The sequence below is a fragment of the Suillus subaureus genome (genome assembly GCF_016647635.1).
Source record: "Suillus subaureus strain MN1 chromosome Unknown BJ212scaffold_23, whole genome shotgun sequence".
In the NCBI taxonomy this organism is placed as follows: Eukaryota; Fungi; Basidiomycota; class Agaricomycetes; order Boletales; family Suillaceae; genus Suillus; species Suillus subaureus.
This window is the reverse complement of record NW_024538579.1, coordinates 441703-462052: the sequence shown is the minus strand read 5'-3', so window position 1 is coordinate 462052 and position 20350 is coordinate 441703. Positions and strand designations below refer to the sequence as shown.

At 46.7% G+C, this 20350-nt stretch overlaps 4 protein-coding genes and 1 non-coding gene across 5 annotated transcripts; 2 read left to right on the top strand and 3 right to left on the bottom strand.

The window, feature by feature from the left end:
- Positions 1 to 3304: 3304 nt before the first annotated feature.
- Positions 3305 to 3684, top strand: BJ212DRAFT_1221544 (uncharacterized protein; the record flags this gene model as incomplete). Its single annotated transcript, XM_041329391.1, has 2 exons — positions 3305 to 3565; positions 3616 to 3684. Coding segments are annotated over 2 exons (330 nt in total), but the record flags the coding sequence as incomplete, so codon positions are not given.
- A 2819-nt stretch (positions 3685 to 6503) lies between these two features.
- Positions 6504 to 8591, bottom strand: BJ212DRAFT_1482528 (cytochrome P450; the record flags this gene model as incomplete). Its single annotated transcript, XM_041340435.1, has 11 exons — positions 6504 to 6585; positions 6640 to 6769; positions 6833 to 6843; positions 6898 to 7023; positions 7078 to 7159; positions 7218 to 7407; positions 7470 to 7592; positions 7642 to 7757; positions 7813 to 7961; positions 8012 to 8025; positions 8100 to 8591. 11 exons carry the CDS (start codon positions 8589 to 8591, stop codon positions 6504 to 6506), a joined length of 1515 nt encoding a protein of 504 aa, XP_041191392.1.
- On the bottom strand, positions 8390 to 9229 carry BJ212DRAFT_1588627 (uncharacterized protein). Its single transcript, XM_041342435.1, has 3 exons — positions 9034 to 9229; positions 8761 to 8979; positions 8390 to 8704 (listed from the first exon to the last, which is right to left on the bottom strand). Exons 1-3 carry the CDS (start codon positions 9141 to 9143, stop codon positions 8671 to 8673), a joined length of 363 nt encoding a protein of 120 aa, XP_041191391.1. The 5' UTR covers positions 9144 to 9229; the 3' UTR covers positions 8390 to 8670.
- Positions 9230 to 11016: 1787 nt separating this feature from the next.
- Positions 11017 to 13101, bottom strand: BJ212DRAFT_1482527 (cytochrome P450; the record flags this gene model as incomplete). Its single annotated transcript, XM_041340434.1, has 11 exons — positions 11017 to 11098; positions 11145 to 11274; positions 11336 to 11346; positions 11400 to 11525; positions 11580 to 11661; positions 11720 to 11909; positions 11972 to 12094; positions 12144 to 12259; positions 12314 to 12462; positions 12513 to 12837; positions 12891 to 13101. The coding sequence occupies 11 exons, from the start codon at positions 13099 to 13101 to the stop codon at positions 11017 to 11019; spliced, it is 1545 nt and encodes a 514-aa protein (XP_041191390.1).
- Positions 13102 to 14691: 1590 nt separating this feature from the next.
- BJ212DRAFT_t80 lies at positions 14692 to 14781 on the top strand. The gene has a single exon. It is a non-coding gene; the product is annotated as a tRNA-Ser (tRNA).
- Positions 14782 to 20350: the final 5569 nt, after the last annotated feature.

Below are 20350 nucleotides of genomic sequence, written 5' to 3'. Positions count from 1 at the left end.
AACTAGCAACAAGCAGGTTCCAACAAGAGAAACGTGCATATAAGTGAGAGGCGCTATGCAAGTTGTTTTATGCGATGTCCAACTAGCGACAGTGAGAAGAAATCAAAGGGAGCAAAAGTGAGGAGTAAGGTAAGACAGTGCAAGTGGAATGCCCGATAGCAACTAGATTATAGCTCAACTACCGATAGCGATCCCGACGTTGTGAAAGTCAAACTTAAGAGGGAACTTTAGCAACATGCACTTAAAGCAAGTCAAGTGACATGTGATCAAAGAGATTGGCAAGAGCGGAATTGATTGCACTAAAACTAGGATATAGCGACTAAAGTGACTCCTACACCAGCAAAGGTATGGGGAAGGGAAGTACTGTACTGTATGTAGGATGGGTCATTTTATCATACTGCATAGGGGTTCAGGATTGCATAGGCGAGTATAGTAGCAACACTGGTGAGGACATGATGTAGCAACAGGTAATAAAACATGCAGCACTGTGGAACACGAGGACACATGTAATAAGACCTGTGACTGATGAGTAGTGACATTTAAGGAAAAATAACGCACCAGCGGAGGTAGGTGGACATAGGCAGGACATGGGAGGACAGAATACCTAGGCGTTGGACTGGGTAGCGCACTATGGGAGAAAAGTGGTTCCAAAGCAGATAGCTTGGGAGCTGAATAGTGCTGGTTACTAGCGCCTTACTCTTTTCCTCTGGACAAGGCAAAATATGCCTATGACACTCATACATGCCTAGCGCTGGTATGATTGTCACACCAGTCCTAGGAATCCGCCCTCCCATGTCCTATCCATGTCCACCTATCTCCGCTGGTGCATTATTTTTCCCAAATGTCATTGCTAAATGAGCTGCAGGTCTTATTACACGACTACTCATGTTCTGCAGTGCATGATGTTTTATTACCTATAGACTCATTGCGCACTCACTAACTATGCTACAATTCTCACCTATGCATTCCGGACATTCACACACTGTGATATAAACGACTGCAGTACATATGAATGAGTAGTTCCCTTTCCCCCAGACTCAGCTCTATAAGAGAGTCATTCTCATGTTATTTTTGTAGACTTTGCGCTATCCATCTATTTTGCTCTTTCTTGACAATCCTGCGCAATTCGACCGCTCTGAAGTTCCGTACTGCTAGGATCATACCCTTAAAGCTCTTGCAAGAATACCCGACCCGCGACTGGTAGTTTAGCACTGTTCTTCACTCGTGCTATATCCCTTGCTACTGGCCACTCCATAGAGCACGGCTGATTTTGTGCGCATTACATCTGCCACACTGGCATCTGACATCCAATATGTTCACATGTATCTTCTAACAGTTCATCTTGCTCCTGTGATATTAACATCGGTCAATTTTTGCCTGCACTCACAGTCAATTCTTTGGTATAGGAATTCAGAGGTATACATACAGTCCGTGTTTAAGTTTCTTAGGCCAATATAGGTTATAACTCCTTCACTCACTTACTTCCCTCGCACATAATTGAAGGAAGTGCTTCAATAGCAGTCCTCTCAGGCCAATCAATTAAACTCGCACCTCTTAGGATAAGTAGTGCTAGTTGCTAACAGCCTAGTACCTATTTCTTCTTCACACCGCTATCTGAGTGCTGATGTCGAGGATGCTCCAGATGCTCTTGCATGGTGGTACAAACACCATGGATCATACCCACACCTCTCATGAATGGGACTGGATTATTTAACTATCCCTGGTATGTTTTTATTTTCACTCGTGTTACCTACTATGCTATGTCACTAACAAAGTTGCAGCTACCTCAGTCAATGTCGAACAGCTCTTCAGCCATGGCCATCTTTTGCTCTTGCATGTTCAGTCACACCTTTCCACATAATCAACATGTGCACTGCTCTGTCTTGGATTCTGGAGCAAGCTTAACCTCATGAAGAGCGAGGATGTCGTGAATGTGAGTATGTTGCCTGATCTGAAAGCAGAGGAAGAGGTGGACCTGGAGGATGGGTGGGATCAAATTATCATCAAGTAGCTAGTTATTTTCTGTCATAGATTACTATGAATTTCACAGGAGACCCATGGGTATACCCTTGACAGGTGGTACCCAGGGTCTCATTACTCATACCCATCAAAAAACCCATACCCGCAGTGAGGGTCTGGGTATATCTTGGAGTATGGGTGGGGTATGGCCTCTGGTACCCCAGGGTTTACCTGTGCAGATCCCTAACTGGGACTGCAACTACTCTTCACTGCTTCACTGCTTCATACTGCTACTGCTTTGCTGCTTCATTAATTTGCTGCTGCTATTGCTTCTGAAACTCCTCTTTAGTGTCTTTTTTCAACTTTTTCTATACTTAATCTACTTGTCACTTGAAATGCCATGTTTTGCAGTCATTTTTCTCTCAAAAAGTGTGATTAAGTCACAAACAAGTAGAAAATAAGTAAAATAAGTGTTATTACTTGCTGCTACTTTTGCTAGCACTTGCACTACTTACAAAGGCAAAATCATTGAAAAAAGGCCAAAATAAGAGTGGAAAAAGGTCCAGTCAAGAGGATGCATCTGCTTTTTCAACTTAAAATTGCTTGTGGCAAGTGGGTGTTGCAGTTCTTGCGCATGGCTTATCTGCACCTTTTTGGGAAGTTAACCAGTGACAAGTTACCAAAAAGGCAGTTCAAGAAATATGTGAATTTACTGATGACTGGTCACACATATCCATGTGCCCTTGTTCAATGGTTTCATCGGATTGCAGAGGAGCGAGACAAGCTCACAGGCATGTGGATGGTGGTGCCATCTCTCAATGAGGATGGCTCTCATGACTTGTCAATTATCCATATTGACAGTATTATCTGTGGTGCTCACCTACTCCCAATATTCAGTACTCAGTTTGTGCCTCAGGGCCTTCAATTTCATGATTCTCTAGATGCCTACCAAGGATTCTATGTTAATCATTTTATTGACCATCATGCTTTCAAGTTGGTGTCTTAATGTATTTCTTACTTACAAAGTGCTTTGAATTTAGGGTCTGTATGGACAGCGAAATAAAACAGAAAAAGAAAAAGAAAAAAGAAAATCGTCAGTCATGTGACACTATCACATGACCACCTGGGAAATCTCAGGTACATATTAGATATATCAAAGTGTACATAGCACTTATCGATTGACATGATGGAATCTGACATAGGATCTGCAGGATCTGGATGGTCCCTCCGCTCCCAAGGCTCTGTAGACACCCCAGAGACCACACAAACCTCCAATGCCAATGTCTCTAACTGTTGGCAAGAATTTGAAGAGACTGCTTTACTTGATCATCTCACTGCTGAGCTTTCTACCTCTGGTGATGGCTTGAACTTCCCCAAGCATGTGTGGAAGAGCGCATCTGAGTATGTAAATTCAGTCCCTGCTCCCTCTGGGTCCAAGACACACTCCAACAAACTACCTGGGTCCTGCAAGAGCAAATGGGGGAACCTTAAGGGCGCATTTCTCCAAGTTCAGTTTATTAAGAGCACTTCTGGTCTTACATGGAGTGATGCAGATGGAGTAGGGGTGTCACCTGAGAACCAGAGTGTATGGAATGAACTTGTGAGGGTGAGTATGCTGTGGTCTACTTGTGATCAGTCCTGATATTTTTTTTCAAGAGCTGCCCTGCAGCAAAGCCCTTTGCCAACAAAGGCTTCATTCACTTTGCTGCCATTGATGAAATGATGTGCAATATGAAGGGGAAGAACAAAGCCAAAGGAGCATTCATTCTTCGCAGAAAGAAGGTGCCTGCCTCCAGCTCTTCTATGCTTCCTCCACCCATTCCTTCATCCAGTCATGCCATGCTTCCTGAAACTGGGAATGCACTCGATCTTTCCTCTCTATCTACCTCTGCGGACAATATACTATTAACTGCTGGTTCTCCTTCCAACAGCTTGCCGGTTCCTACTCCCACCTCTCCCTACTCATTCATCACCTCTACCAACCCCTCTGTGATGACCAGTGCCAGCCATAGCAGCAATAAGTGCAAACATAGCGCTCTTGGCCATGACACCAGTGAAACTTCTCAGAAGAAGCCATGCACTCCATCTGCTAGCGTGCAGGCCCAACAGGAGGGGAGTGCTGCAATGTCAAAGCTCATTGACGTTGTAGGAGACTTGAGCAAGACATTCACTGAAAGCTCACACATGCCCCCATTTCCACACCACTCACCAAACCCCAATGCTACCTCTCATTTGGCGCAAGCCATTGACATCATTCGTCATGACCCAGGGTTGTCAGCAGAGGACATTCTAGACATGGTTGATCACTTCTCACGTGCTGAAAATGAGGCCAGTGCGGTCGCATATGTTGCTCTGAGTGACGCTCAACTTAGGTCCATGTGGATATTGAGGAGGCTCAAGGAGCTCCATGCCACATCCAAGTAGTGTCTATACTCCCTCAAATAATTAGATAGTTTGTAGTACACTTGCATGTCCTCCCTTGTTGCGCTCCCAAATATTGATTCATTTGATTCATTCATTGAGTACAAAGTAAACTATTGTTGACCAGGCACAGGTAGACCACAACGTACATGTTCTGCACAATAATCCTCCCACATTTCAGCAGTGATTTCCTCCCAACATTGCTCTGCTCTTTGCCGTTCTGCTCTATCAGCAGGGCCTTCAGCCAACTCTCCAACATCACCTCCATCACCTCCAAAGACCTCCAAATCGTCATTGATATCAAATACAGCTGGGTCATATCTATGAATAAATTTATGTAATGCGCAAAGCACTGCAGGTATACGTGCTTGGACTTCCATTCCATACTCTGGGGGCAATTGTAGAATGCACCACTGGCGCTTCATGACCCCAAAAATATGTTTGATGATATTGTGTAGACAAGCATGGTGATGGTTGAAGAGTTCTTTGGGAGTTTGAGGGCTACATAGGTACCTAATTAGAAAGAAATCACAGAGAGAGAGAATGAAAACTCATGAGACGTCTGCTTGCCGCCATTCCTTCAGGTGATAGCATACACCCCAGTATGGGACCAACAGAGCATCACAGGACCCGAAGCCCACGTCTGCAAGCAGATACAGCCCTCCTGGGATTTGTAGGTCATTTTGGCATGCGTCGTGCCAAAGCGATGCATCCGCAACTGATCTGTCCCACCCACAAAGTGAATAGATGAATAAGAAGTTGAAGTCGCAGATGAAGAGACAGTTTTGTGACAGGTAGCCTTTCCAGCTATGCATGGTATCATGATCTTCGTCTGCTGAGAATACCTGAATATGGGTACCATCAACAGTGCCAATACAGTTGTGAAAGAAGCGGTAGTGCGGGTCATTGTATATGGTCGAAGAGACAGGTGTTTCACCGGTGGGGAACTTGACTTGGGTATTGTAGAATTCAGTTTCAGAAAAAAAAACAAGCAAGCACCTGAAGTATCTGATACAACATCAGATATCACAATAAAATGAATCATAGGAGAATTACCTTGAAATTGTATCAGGTGAATGCTGGAATCATTCGCCAAGATGGCAAGTTGAAAGTCCTGTAACGCAGGTGTACAGGAATATAGCAAGTTGTTCCTCCACAGATACACCATTGCGAGAATGTGTAAAACCATTGGTCTTGGGAACTTGCACCAATGCTTCAAACACCTCTAGGCTGACACCAAGATTATTTTTGATGTAGTCTGGGTGGCCTGTAAGGAGTTCACAGACCCATGCATAGCCTGACAATGCTGATGTGTGATATGGGATGTGGGGGGAAGGAGATAAGAATAAAAGTTGATACATGTACACTAATTGGGACACTACACATGTTACAATAAAAACCAGGTGGCGTCTGCGTGTCTCCTCACGCTGCCAGAGGTCGAATAAAACATGCTGGTAAGGATACATCGTTGTTATCACTGCACTGCCAGCGCTGGTGAGAATCTAGGGTTTCCAGGTGGTCATGTGATAGTGTCACATGACCGACGTTTTTCTTTTTTCTTTTTCTTTTTCTGTTTTATTTCGCTGTCCGTACAGACCCTTAACATTATCTTGAAATCACTTTTCGGCTCTTAAGTTATCTGAGTGTCTTAGTCAACTTGGAGCTAAGACACTCAAGTCGTGTTCCAAGTCAAAACAAGAACTTGGATGTCTTAGTGGACTTGGGCACCAAACCAAGTAGAATAAGTTCTGAATAAGTTAAATTAAGATGCGTGTAATTTTACTGATGTGAGGAGTTACAAAAGATTCATTGACAATATTGCAGAACCCCAGGAGTGATAGTATCCACCATTTGATCATGAATATTAGATCACGTCTAACGGTAAACATTTTCCGACTCTGGTCTGAAATCTTTAATGCAAAGATAGCCTTGTAAAAATCAATAATTTGTCCCCAAATTTGACTGTGTCTCAAGTGTGATGGCCTGTCCACAAAAAATCTGCGGAAGAAAACGAATCCCTGTACACCGAACTCTAACAATCATATTGCACAACTCCTCGTAACGTACAAATTATGACGCACGGTGTGATTCCCGCGTGTTCCTCCGATCTCACTATCATGAACTTAGTAATTAGCCTCTTGTTCAATGAGCCCAAGAGCAGTTGCAGAACGAGGCTTGATAGAACACTTGAAGGGTTTGGGGTGGCTTGGAGTGTGTTAATCCAGACAAGCGCCGGACGTGACAATATATGCGACATACCTGATTGTACCTGGTGAGGGTTCAACATTGGGGGTGATCTCAATACCATTCTCGACAACCTTTGAAATATCAAACACGGCCAATGACATCACAGTGGATATCCAAATGGAAGCTTCAGCAAGGTGGATACCTGTACACCAAAAGCAAGTAAATATCAGAATGCTGTGGGTTAACTGATGCGAGTTGAATACACCTGGGCAAATACTGCGGAGCAGAAAATTAGCATTCCGATCAGATTCAGAACCAACTTGTGCTTACCGTCTACCAAAGCCGAAGCACATTGTGCGAGGCTCTGTCTCAGGGTCCTTTCCATCCTTAGCCAAGAAGCGTTCAGGATTGAATTGCGAGGGGTTAGCATATGTCCGTGGATCGTTGAGCATGAACCTGTTGCAATTCAGAGCATTGCATTTTGTTCATCAGTCGAAGGGTAGTACTAACCAAATGTTAGGCATTACTAAGGAGCCTTTTGGAATATAGTACCCGTCGTGGATATCATCTTCAGTCACACAGTGGAGGAAACCTGTCATTGAGATACCCGTCGTCAAATAGTAGTAGTGTCATAAACAAGATTCTAATACCTGTAGGAGTGATAACGCTCCAGCGGAGGACTTCTTTGACAAGTGCATCGGTATAGGGGAGGGAGTCTCGGTCGGTGAAGGTGGGAAGACGGTCAGGACCGACAACCGCATCGATTTCAGCCTGAGCTTTCTTCTGCACATCAGGAAAAAGTGTCATAGCTAGAAAAAGCGAATATATTGCAGAAACAGTCTGAGGAAATAAGTTTGGTACTCTTAGAATATGTCGATTAAAGGATGTAGGGATGGACTGACCGTGTCAGAACCACCGCTGTATAGGGAAAAAGCAGACCATTTCACAGCGTGGTCCTCTTCCGCAGACATATCACGGCCTTCTAGGAGATTCGAGGTGAAAGACATGGAGGCGGCGCCATCAGCCTGTAAAATTTAAACTTAACATATGGTCGCAAAACTGTAAACAAGTCACCATCTGATCCTTCACGGACTTGTGGGGTGCAGACACCATCTCTTCGAGGGTTTCACGCCATTTACGTGATATGCGCTTGAAGCTAGCACCGGGGAACCACGCAGGGACCTTTGCCACTGGAATAGTAAGGTCATTGGAAGCAAACGCAAACGGCGGAATAATGTAGCTTACAGAATGGTAAAATATCGACCATAAAGGCACCGGGAGCCGTGGCCTGCGATACATTGGCTAGAACGCAGTTTGCAAGGTCAACGAAGGGATCATTATTCTCTTTCACTTCGTAACCATGAGAGATGCGCAAAATAATCGCGCCAGCAGTGCTACAGTAAAAAGTCAGGATCGTGTCATTTCGAGGATATACAGTACATACTGTCGGACATGTTCCTGCAGTTGGTCGGGTTTCGCAAGCACACGCTTCAGGAATCGACGAGTCTCAACTCCTCGACCACGTTGTATACGTTCACTGCGGCACGACTACCGATAACGCGATGTAAGTTCTTGCGTTGCTGGCGAAAACTATCACCATAAGGAAGGAAAGCCATGGAGTCCTTCCAGCCAACAAGTTCGCCAGCCATGGGAACAACAGGACGGTCAGAATACAAAGTGCTTTTACTGTCCATCATCTCCAATGCAGTCTTGGAAGAGTTTAACACAAACATGTGCCGACCCAGAACCTCGATATGCGTGATATCACCTATAGATGAGACTTTCGAAAATGCATGATTTTGGAAAAAAGGAAGGCATTCACCATACTTCTGACCCCACTCAGTAAATGTGAGCCAGGGCTTGATGCGAGGCATATCTAAAATATTGTCAATGAGAGGCCATCCCCGGGGACCAGGTGGATATGGTGCAGGATTCTTCTTGACGTTCACCTGCTTTACCAGATAGATTCCGACACCAGTAAGACATAGTAGGTCCAACCAAGTAACATTGGGGATTGTCAACATGGTCTACTAATAGCAGATGACGAGCAACTCAAGAACTGGGATGAAGAGCGAATTGATCAGATAAGTGGATATTTTGTACTTAAGATATTGGAAGGACACGTAGCACGAGAATTCTGTCGGAAACTAGGGGTTCACTGTGCGAACTTATGACCTGGCGGCCAAGACGTACCTGCTCGGGAAAAAGTGTACATGAGGCCACCTTATACCGGACGAGCGGCGAACATGTATTGCCGAACATCTGAGGCATCGTACAGACGAACATATATGACTTTTAGATTTAAAAAAATCATTTCGTCTTCTTCTGAGAGCTGGTGCCACTGTTGCACATGACACTGCAGAAGCAATCTGCCTCAGGAGCACCAAGCGAACCAACACATTCAAAATGAAACTATCGAAAACGGAATCAGCTGCGGTGATAGAAGCATGTTGAAACAAGGCAAGCCTGTATCCATTGCTTGCAGCCATCAAAGCTGCATTGGACCATTTCTCCGGATTCCGGCCGTCGACATCAACAAAATTCATCTTGTAGGTCATCACGCTGAATGTCTGCATTTGGAATGATATGATTCTCCACTTGAAGCAGCGAGCTAAGGCGTGCTGCCGTGGTGATGATCAGACGAGGTTTTGGTGCAGAAGGTACTAATGTCTTGACCATCCGCATCAACCTTTCACGGACGCTTACAAAGCAATCCAGCAGATGACGAGATGTGCTGACTCGGAGTCAGGCATTAGTAGGTGCCAACATACCACCGATAGACTGTGCGACATGGTGGACAACGGAGCGGACAATTGTTCATCCACCCTCATCGTGAATAATGCCAGACTGGAAATTGGATTTGGGGCATTTCCCGAGCGGGTACCTCTTGGATCTTGCTTCGTTTTTTTTTTCGTTGGGAACTTGTCGCTCAGTCACTAGGGCAAGTGCTTGCATTAACAAATTACTGTTTTCACGGCTAGTGCTGGTCCTGGAGTTACTGACATGGCACATACCCGAGTATGCGAGACAGCGAAGAGTCAATTTCACCAGTAAATATTCCTTGGCATAACTTTTTTCGAAAATTAAATCTTATTTTTGACCACTGGTATACTGCGGGCAATTGCCAGTATCCGCCCAAAGTTCGAACGTACTCAAGTATGTGGCGGAGGAATTACATCCATGTCCTAACGGAGCCATCCCGTGACCCGGAGACAAGCGTTTTTCCGTCCGCAGTCCAAGCCAAGCATTGCACCGAGCCTGTGTGTCCCTTGAGAGTTGCGACAAGCTTGCCTGACTTTGCGTGTAAAAGCAGAGTGAAATCCCACGAGTCGGGGATGGGTGCTGGCATCGTTACTGATAGGTAATAATAATTTGATGCTGCATCCTCGTCTTACCCGCTGAGCAAAGCAAAGACTCACGATTACATAAATTTCATCGAATGTAGAAAGACACAACACTGTCAGTGCTGTCACGACGGGATGCCACACTATACGCCCACGGGACTCCTGAGCCAGGACCCCTGGCACTCTCGACCTGATCTGTCCTGCTAGAGCGCCCCACTCCAATGGACGTTTAAGGGAGTGACGCGAACGTGGCAGAGCAGTACAAATCCCTGTAGAACGGGCATACGCTCCTTTCCATCAAACATATTGAAATACACGCTCCATTTCCTGGGCGAGGGACACGGAGAGCGAGCGAGCGCGTGCAGTGGTATTTACAATGTGCGGCCCTGCAGCGGTGGTTGACCACGATGACGGGATGAGGGCTGGGGTAAGATATCTCTGCAGAGGATGCAGGAAAGTGGGATAGAGACAGGAGAGCTGGGGAAAATATTGGAGGGATTGCTCTGGTAGCTTTGATATGAATCAAACGATCAGTCTTGCTACGATTGCAAATTTGCAATGAAGGATTCCAGATCCTCGACAAACGATGGTGTGATAAACTTTAGTTTCGCTCGCCGTGGACTTGTATCGGTCTTCTTGTATGGAAGTGAACTACACCAACCCGACGAATAACAACTCGATTTTTAGCTCTGGGGTTCGACTTGAAATGAATTTGGTCATCTTCGACAGAAGCCACTCACTTTCACGTCGACAACAATACTAGTGCAAACACGCAGTCCTAATGAGTACTTCATCTTAATACCGGCTAATATATATCATCCACCGAAGCTTCAACCTTAGCCTCAGGACCAGTAGGGCATTTCAGGCCTTGTGAACATGTAAAGATTGGCGGCTGCAGGACGAGCTGATGTGGAATATCGAAATTTACATTATGAGTACATGGTCTCGTGAACGTTCAGTGCGTCCACAAAACTTCCGCTGAAGCAAATGATTCCCTGTGCGAACTCAAAGAATCATATTGAACAACTCCTGAGTGTAACAACAAATTACAACACATGCCAAGTGTGTTATCCCCGGTGTTTCTCCCGGTCTCGCCATCGTGAACTTAGTAGTTAACGTCTTGTTCAATGAGCTCAAGGGCAGTTGCACAGCGAGGCTTGATAGAGCACTTAAAGGGCTTGGGGTGGCTTGGAGTGTGTTAATCCAGGGCTGTACGTGACAAGTGTGACATACCTCGCTGAACCTGGTAATGAATCAACCTCAGGTGTGATCTCAACGCCACGCTCGACAACCTTTGAGATGTCAAATACGGCCAGTGACATTGCAGTGGATATCCAGATGGAGGCGTCAGCGAGGTGGAGGCCTGTCAATGAAAAGTTAGCGGCTCAGAGATTTGTCTGTCAATTGACATGAGTCGGGCACACCTGGGCAAATACTATGGAGTAGCAAGTTAGCATTCCGCTCAAAACCCACTGTATATATGCTTACCGTCTACCGAATCCGAAGCAGACTGTGCGAGGCTCCATCTCGGGTTCTTTTCCATCTTTAGCCAAGAAGCGTTCAGGGTTGAATTGCGAGGGGTTAGCATATGTCCGTGGATCGTTGAGCATGAACCTGTCGTAATTAAGAGCATTACATTCTGTTCATCATTCGAAGGGTAGTACCAACCAAATGTTAGGCATTACTAAGGAGCCTTTTGGAATATAGTACCCGTCATGGATATCGTCCTCAGTCACACAGTGGGGGAAACCTGTCATTGAGATACCCGTCGTCAAATAGTAGTAGTGTCGTAAACGAGATCACAATACCTGTAGGGGTGACAACGTTCCAGCGGAGGACTTCTTTGACAAGTGCATCGGTATAGGGGAGGGAGTCTCGGTCGGTGAAGGTGGGAAGACGGTCAGGACCGACAACCGCATCGATTTCAGCCTGAGCTTTCTTCTGCACATCAGGAAAAAGTGTCATAGCTAGAAAAAGCGAATATATTGCAGAAACAGTCTGAGGAAATAAGTTTGGTACTCTTAGAATATGTCGATTAAAGGATGTAGGGATGGACTGACCGTGTCAGAACCACCGCTGTATAGGGAAAAAGCAGACCATTTCACAGCGTGATCCTCTTCCGCAGACATATCACGGCCTTCTAGGAGATTCGAGGTGAAAGACATGGAGGCGGCGCCATCAGCCTGTAAAATTTAAACTTAACATATGGTCGCAAAACTGTAAACAAGTCACCATCTGATCCTTCACGGACTTGTGGGGTGCAGACACCATCTCTTCGAGGGTCTCACGCCATTTACGTGCTATGCGCTTGAAGCCAGCACCAGGGAACCACGCAGGGACCTTTACCACTGAAATAGTAAGGTCATTGAGGCAAACGCTAACGTCAGAATAACATAGCTTACAGGATGGTAAAATATCAACCATAAAGGCACCGGGAGCTGTGGCCTGCGATACATTGGCTAGAGCGCGGTTTGCAAGGTCAACGAAGGGATCATTGTTCTCTTTCACTTCGTAACCATGAGAAATGCGCAAAATGATCGCGCCAGCAGTACTATAGTAAAAATTCAAGATCATGTCATTTCGAGGATACATAATACATACTGTCGGACATGCTCTTCCAGTTGGTCGGGTTTCGCAAGCACACGCTTCAGGAATCGACGAGTTTCAACCTCCTCGATCTCGTTGTATACGCCCACTGCGGCGCGACTGCCGATGACGCGATGGAAATTCCTGCGGTACCGGCGAAAACGGTCACCGTATGGGAGAAAAGGCAAAGAGTCCTTCCAGCCAACAAGTTCGCCAGCCATAGGAAGAATAGGACGGTCAGAGTACAAAGTACTTTTACCGTCCATCATTTCCATTGCTGTCTTGACAGAGTTTAGTACAATGATATGCCGACCCAACACCTCGATATGCGTGATATTACCTGCAGAAAGGACTTTTGAAAATGCATGATTTAGGAAAAAGGGTGGCACCCACCATACTTCTGACCCCACTCAGTAAATGTGAGCCAGGGCTTGATGCCAGGCATATCTAAAATGTTGCCAATGAGAGGCCGCCCCCGGGGACCAGGTGGATATGGTGCAGGATTCTTTTTGATGATCACCTGCTTTACCAGATAGACTCCGACACCAGTAAGGGCCGTAAGGTATAGTAGGTCCAGCCAAGTAATGTTAGTGATTGTCAACATGGTCAACTACTAGTAAAGGATGAGGATCCCGAAAACAAGGATGTAAAGCAAATGATCAGATAAGAGGAGGACATCTCCTATTTAAATCAAAATGAACCTACAAGCAACACATTGGAAGGAAACGAGTAGCGGCCACCGGCCCCTGTGCCAACTCGGTCCGAGCCTTGTTCAAAGTTCCGACAACGTAATATTTTGTATGTCCTGTCACTGGCTCTCTATAGCCACATTACATCCATGCGCTTCTAGAGCTCTGAGGAATCCCACACCGTCCTCGGGCCAATACCCTACAAAATAACCGACATGATCTCGGATGCAGCAAGACCGGCGCTCAATATTCATAAAGACATGAGTCACTGTTAATAGCAGAACGCCCCATCGTAGGCAGACCCCGAATGCATTCAGAAAACACCTCGCTAGTCAGTGTACTAAATAGCCTGCGAACTAAATCTCAACGCACAGATTAACTGATTTTGGTCACATAATGGATCCAGTGGCGCAGTGGCTGAGTCCTACCAGTGCTAGGAAAACTTCCTCTCCATCGGAACTGTTGAAATACGCGCTCCTTTGTTATTTCCTGGGTGAGGGACACGGAGAGCGAGTGGACGCGTGCAGTAGTATTTGCAATGTGCGGTCCTGCGGAGCCAGTCGACGAAGGGTTGGGGTAGATATCTCCGTAGAGGATCCGGGAAAGGGGGACAGACGGGAGAGCTGGGGAAAAGTTTGGAGCGGAGGAGGGATTGCTCTGGGAGCTTTGATATGAACCCATAACTAGAAAAATCAGTTTTGTTACGGATACGGCAGGGGTTCAATTCACAAAACTTCTGCATTCAATCACGTTCCTTCTTATGGCAAGCTCCGTGTGTGGTTTCAATGTGAGATGTATCGATGAGGGACACTGGCTGCCAAATTGAAAGTCTGTCCAATGAAACCAGGTGCTCGACAGAGGATGGTGTAATAAACTTTGGTTTCTCTCACTGTGCGCCAGCATCGCTCCTATCATACCCCAGAACACGCCGCATCATACTCTGCTCTGATTCACCACCATCAGCAAAAATATGGGGGAGCTCGTTGTCATATTTGTTGGCTATTGTTCGGAGGGAAAGAATGAGGGCTTTGATAAAGGCGCCTTCTGTAATGCTGGGGGGTGCTCGGATGCGGAGAAGAGAGGGAACAAAAGAGAGAGACAGCGTGATTGACTGTTGAAATCTTGGGAGTGAAGATAGTAGTCGGAGTAGAATACATGAGAGACCGAACCATAGGAAGTGAGGGTATTAGTGCGCTGGACGGGTGGGATCCGCTATGTCGTGGACTTGGAATGGTTTATCTCCTTGGGCAGCGGTCTAATTCAGGCTTTCAGCAGTACTTGTGAGGCTGGTCTGATCAGCGTTGACGCGTCTGCCGTTGTCGCGCACGACGTCAAACATGCACTTCCCTCAAAACGTATGCGCTCTCGCTTCCAGAGTGGTGTGAGCGGATATGCAACTGCCAAGTCCACCAATTCGAGTCGATATTGTTTTGTACAAATCATCAATCATCCTTCCCACGTTCAAGTGCGTTAACTTGACACAAACAACTGAGATTGTATTTCATGGCACTATGGCCGAGTGGTTAAGGCGAGAGATTCGAACCACAGATATCTCTTACGGTTCCCGTGCGCAGGTTCAAATCCTGCTGGTGTCGCTTTTTGTTCTTGCAACCCCGTCAAGCCTTTTTTCTTGGTATTCCTGAATCTTGGAAGTTGGTACCCAGCATCTCCTATGCCTTGAGTAGAGAAAGTATTGTTGACCATGATACTCAGGCTGGTGAATATTTTGTATTCATGACCAACGCTTACTCTGACCTCGAGCAAGCCTGCCAACCGCATGGCACTTAGACTGCTTTTAGGACATGGTGTCCAATAGCCCTAACGGTTGCCATGTTCCATGTAGTTGTGGTACCGCGTCTACTCTAAGTTGGACCCGAAGGTCCCCAAGTTGCCATGCAGATTTTGCCTTTGGACACTGCAGCAGTTTGGGACGAAGGTGATATCTGGTGATACGCACTGTGACTTCTACAAGGTGGGCCGTACGACTATCCGAATATGACTGTAGCGGGCTCATCGCTTCAGGATGAAATGTAGGCATTGATCACATTGGCCATGTGGTTTTGATTCTTATGCCGTTCTACTAGTGAGTGTCGATCTTTAGTTTGGAATTCACTACCTGACTCTACTACTAGTAGTACCTTTCAAACATTCGATGCAACCATATTTTCACTTCACTGCCTGTCTATACTATCGTTCTGGGAGGCGAGCCGTCTTCATTGGTGAGATCCTGGTAGGGGCCGCCTGTGTCTTTCTCAACTTCGTCTTAGCATTCGTCAGTGCAAGAAGCGCTCTTTCCCTCAGCTCTATGTCCGGAGTAAAAAAGGTTTGAAGTATCCACTGTGCAGACCAAGAAAGTTCTGGTTCTATATGCCAAAGGACCCCTACTCGTCTGTAGTCGTCTTCATCCCCTACCGGTTTTACAATTCTTTAGCAGACTTTCGGACGGTTACGATTATTGCCATTTTTGTAGTTAACGCCTACTTCGGCATGAACATCTACACACTAACGAGTGCTTTTCTTATGCTGACTTGATAACGCTGAATGGCGATTCTTTTAGCTGGACCCCCATCACTTGGGTCGCCGTCGTCAGCTCATCCTGTCATAATCCTGATTCATTCGTTCACTCTAGTCTCTAATCCACGACTTCTGTTCTTTTACAGATGAATTTGCAGCGAGGTATAGATCCTCTTCGGCAAATTAACGTTTGGGGCGGCTTTCAATTTGTTGGCCGCGGTAACCCTCTTCGCCTCTTCGAGGAGTGCCTAGTGGTCTTTCCAGTCCTTCTTGTGTATAGCAGTACCAGGCCCCAGACACAGATTCATTAGAGTGATTTCACTGTGCGTTGAATGAAAGAATTACGTCACAAGCTCAACGTTGCTCGTCACACACGATCCACAACACAATGACACCCCAAACATATGCTCCCCGTTAACTTGCAATATCTGCAGCTGATTGTGTATAGGTCGACGTAAGATCATTGTTGAAATGTATGGAGTGCTTGATCTAGCAAAACACGCATATCTTGCTGTGAGAAGGCTGTTGACGCACTCATCGGCGGTGGTGTTCTTCGAAGATAGTCAGATAGTCCTCGCTGGTACATGGACTTGCGAATTTTGAACGTGCAGAAAGGAACATCGGCAGGATGGTCGTGGAAGGGTCGCATGGACCAGGTGACTCATGTCCGATAAGGAATGATTCATCGATACTGGAAGTCTGGGAATATTACCACCCAGTGATCGTTCTAGGCCTTGCAGCCCTCATGGCGAAACTCCGTGCGTCACTAACACTACTAGATGTATATTCTGTCCAGCAGGTCCACGGACTGCACAGAATGAAGGACTATTGGCATGACCGGCGTTTATGAGAAAAGGGTAGTAATTCTGGGAGAATTGAGGTGTGAATCGTGATCCATGCTGTTGCAGCGTGGTGTGGAGCTAACAAGGACCCTAGATAAGTGCTTACCTGAACTGGGTTATGGGCAGAGATCCTTCAACTCAACGATTATCCACAACGCAAGCTCCTTGTAAACATCAAATGTTGGGCAATATTTCTCTCCGTCGCGGTGTAGGTCGAGGCGACCTGTCATACGATACATATGCAGCATTGAATGCATATCTCATTGCGAGAGAGCGCGTGATACCAGCGCAGATAACGCAAGGGCAACCCAGTGGACCAACACGGACGATGCGAGGGCATACAAAATCGGTGGATGCAGCCGCGTTCTTTGGGGACGGCCGACGGGTAGTCACTGGTTCATGGGACCATACCCTGCAAATATGGGACGTTCAGGAAGGAATATCGATAGGAGGGTCATTCAAGGGGCACGAAAACCGGGTACTATCCGTTGCCGTGTCCCCAGATGACGGACGAGTTGCGAGCAGTGGAGTAGATAAAACCATCATCGTCTGGGACGTCGAGAGTAAGCAGAAGGTATTCCAAGGTCCGCTAGCGGAGCACACAGACTGGGTTTGGTCGGTGTGCTTTTCACCCGATGGCAAAATGCTCGCCAGCGGTTCGAGTGACTGCACTGTGATTATATGGAATGCGGAGACTGGCACTGTCCTCTCAACACTAGTGCTTCCCCCTTCCAATGTGGTGTTGAGTGTCGCATTCAGCCCAGATGGGCTAAAATTAGCTTCCGGATCGTCGGACTGTACCATTCGAGTTTGGCGAACCGACAACACCGAGCTTCTTCTCAAAATCACTGCTCACCAACATTGGGTCCGTAGTGTTGTGTGGGCGCCTGATGGCAGGCAACTTGTTTCCGCATCATACGACAACACAATCAAGTTCTGGAACTCGTCTAACGGAGATCCGATCAGTCAACCTTGCACTGGTCACACTAACTATATTTCCTCGCTGGCCATTTCTTTTGATGGCTCCTTCATTGCCACCGCTTCGGACGACAAAACTGTGCGGCTGTGGAGCACAAAGACACTCCAGCCCATAGGACAGGCACTCAAACATACTGCCAAGGTGAACTGTGTCGCAATTTCTCCCAACGGAGAACTGCTTGTTAGTGGAGGTGATAACGGAAAGATGCTGCTCTGGTCTCTCAAGAACATATTGCTTGAGCCAGACAAGGTGGATGAAATTATAACAGAGGATGAAGAAACACAGCGGCTCCGGCTCCTGTTTCACGCTGGCATGGAGGTGTGCTTTTACTGTTGTTTCGGTCTGTCTATTCATTCACGCCATTCTCCATAGCTACCGGTATGCAACCAGACTCAGGGCAACAATGACGAGCCCACTGTCAATCTCGACAGTCCAAGTAACCATCCTTCGGGGACTGACGAAGCCTCTGGCGGTGATGGCCAACAGTCATTACTTGATGTGAGTTGTTTCCCTTCGATCTTGTCAGGCAATGTGAGCTTACTTCATACAGAACCTTACGATAGTCCGCAATGCATCCGTTGATGGGGGTTTATATGCCGCTGAAGACCTTCTGACCCAAAAGATCGACGCAGATAACAACAACCACCACTGCTATGTCAATCGTTCAATCATAAGGGCGCGAAATTCAGATTGGGATAACGCGCTTCAAGATGCAGATAAGGTCGGACCAGTTGCCTATCATGACGCTGTGGATGACAGGTTCATTTTGTCACATAGTCAATTGCCATCCAGCCCTCCTTGTTTGGCTACATTTCGAAAGGCATCGCCCTCTGCGGCAACGAGCAGTTCTGGGATGCGATGGAAGCATTCGATCTGGCTTTCATATTTTCGAATCGTGATCCGATTACGGTCAATCTTTTATTATTGATCAAGGTACTTTCGTCAGAGTTTTTGATTAGTTTTTGATTAAAACTTCAATATGATGTCCAGGCTGTGGCACTTTTCAATGCCAATCGTCACGATGAGGCAATGCGGCGGGTTCGACACCTCGCTGCTGTTAGTGCGTATCAACACTCAGATATGCTTCCGTACAGTATTGTCAACGTGAGCTTTGTCGGACCTCATCAGTTTTCCCACACTCACAACCACTTGTCAGTCATATCTACGCGTACAGCTTGCAATTATTGCTTTTGAGGATGGACAGTACAGCGAAGCCGCTGATCAACTTAGCGATAGTATCGCCGACTTATTCTCTTGCAGAGCACCTTTTGAACCCAAAATAGAGATATTCCTAGTGGTCCGTTGTTACGACGCCATACAGCATGCTTCCACTAATTGATGATGTGCTTGAAAGCTCTTCGGCTGGGACTTGGATTCATTATGGCGAACCGCCAATCAAAGACGGTGTGACGCATTCCTTCGCGCAGGTCGGGTGGCCGAAGCGGCCGAAGCTTATCAATACGTGATGCGTATGGCCGATGAGGGTGCGGAGACCAGCTGTCTTGAATGGTCCATCAGTGAGTGCTCTAGGATCTTAGACCACTCGAACGTCAACGCTTACTCTAGGGTTATGTAGACTTCAAGAAAAACTGCACTGCACAGTGCGTCGCCAAAGGAGACGAGGCTGTCGCTGCGAGCGATTATGAGACGGCCATCGAACTGTATTCGGCTGGAATTAGGCTGGAACCGTCATGCGTGACCCTCTTTGCGCGCCGCGGCAAGGCAAACTTGCAACGAAACCTCCATGCAGAGGCTCTTTTCGACGCAGACAAGGTGCACAAGAAATTCATCATTTCTTAAAGTTGTGCTGAGACTGTCAATGCATAGGTCACGGAACTCGATCCCTCTTCGTATATTGGGTTTCAACTAAAGCATGCAGCGCTTTACGTTGCACAACGTTATGATGAAGCAATCGGGGCCTTCAAAGTTATGCTCTCGAAGTTGGATGGCGTCCCCGACGCGGAAATACACAGTAAGGCTGAGCTCCTTGTGGGTCAATATGAATATCATGAATCTTTTCTTCAGAGCTGCGTGAGCAGTATGTTGGTCCATCTGAAGTAGAAGACACTATTCGACGAGTCATTCACGCTCAACTGGAAAATGCCCCGCTTCGTCTACTCAATACCTCTAATGGGCGTTTATGTGATCGAGAAGCACAGATCAACGCCTTCATGGAAAGCACAGAGTATGAGGACCTGTTATATTCATCGATGATGCGTGCGCCCCTCCAAACGGGGCCTATTAAAGAAGCGGTAGAAAAGTACTTCAGTTGGGTCATGCTATCGCACAGGTGGGAAAGCGAGGAACCGCTGCTGCACGACGTTCGGGACAGGGTCGTGTATGATTTGGATCCGGTCGGAACTGTGACGAAGTTGCAAAAATTCTGCAAAATTACTCGTGACGCGGGGTATCGCTGGGCTTGGAGCGATACATGTTGCATCGATCAGAACAACAATGTTGAGCTTCAACGATCAGTCAACTCCATGTTTGTCTGGTATCGCCACTCAGCTCTCACGATTGTCTACCTCTCGGATGTTCCACCTTCAGCCCAGTCCGGTGCACTTACCAACAGCGCTTGGAACACACGAGGATGGACTGTTCAGGAGTTCCTCGCTCCTAACGTCGTTCTCTTCTACCAAGCAGATTGGACTTTATATCTTAATGACCGCTCTCCCAACCATAAAGAGTCTGTCACTATCATGCAGGAGTTGGAGAATTCGACTGGCATAAATTCACAGGCCCTCGTCGCCTTCCGTCCGGGCATGTCGGGTGCGCGAGAGAAGCTGCGGTGGGCGTCGACGCGTGTCACGACATTGCAGGAAGACGTCG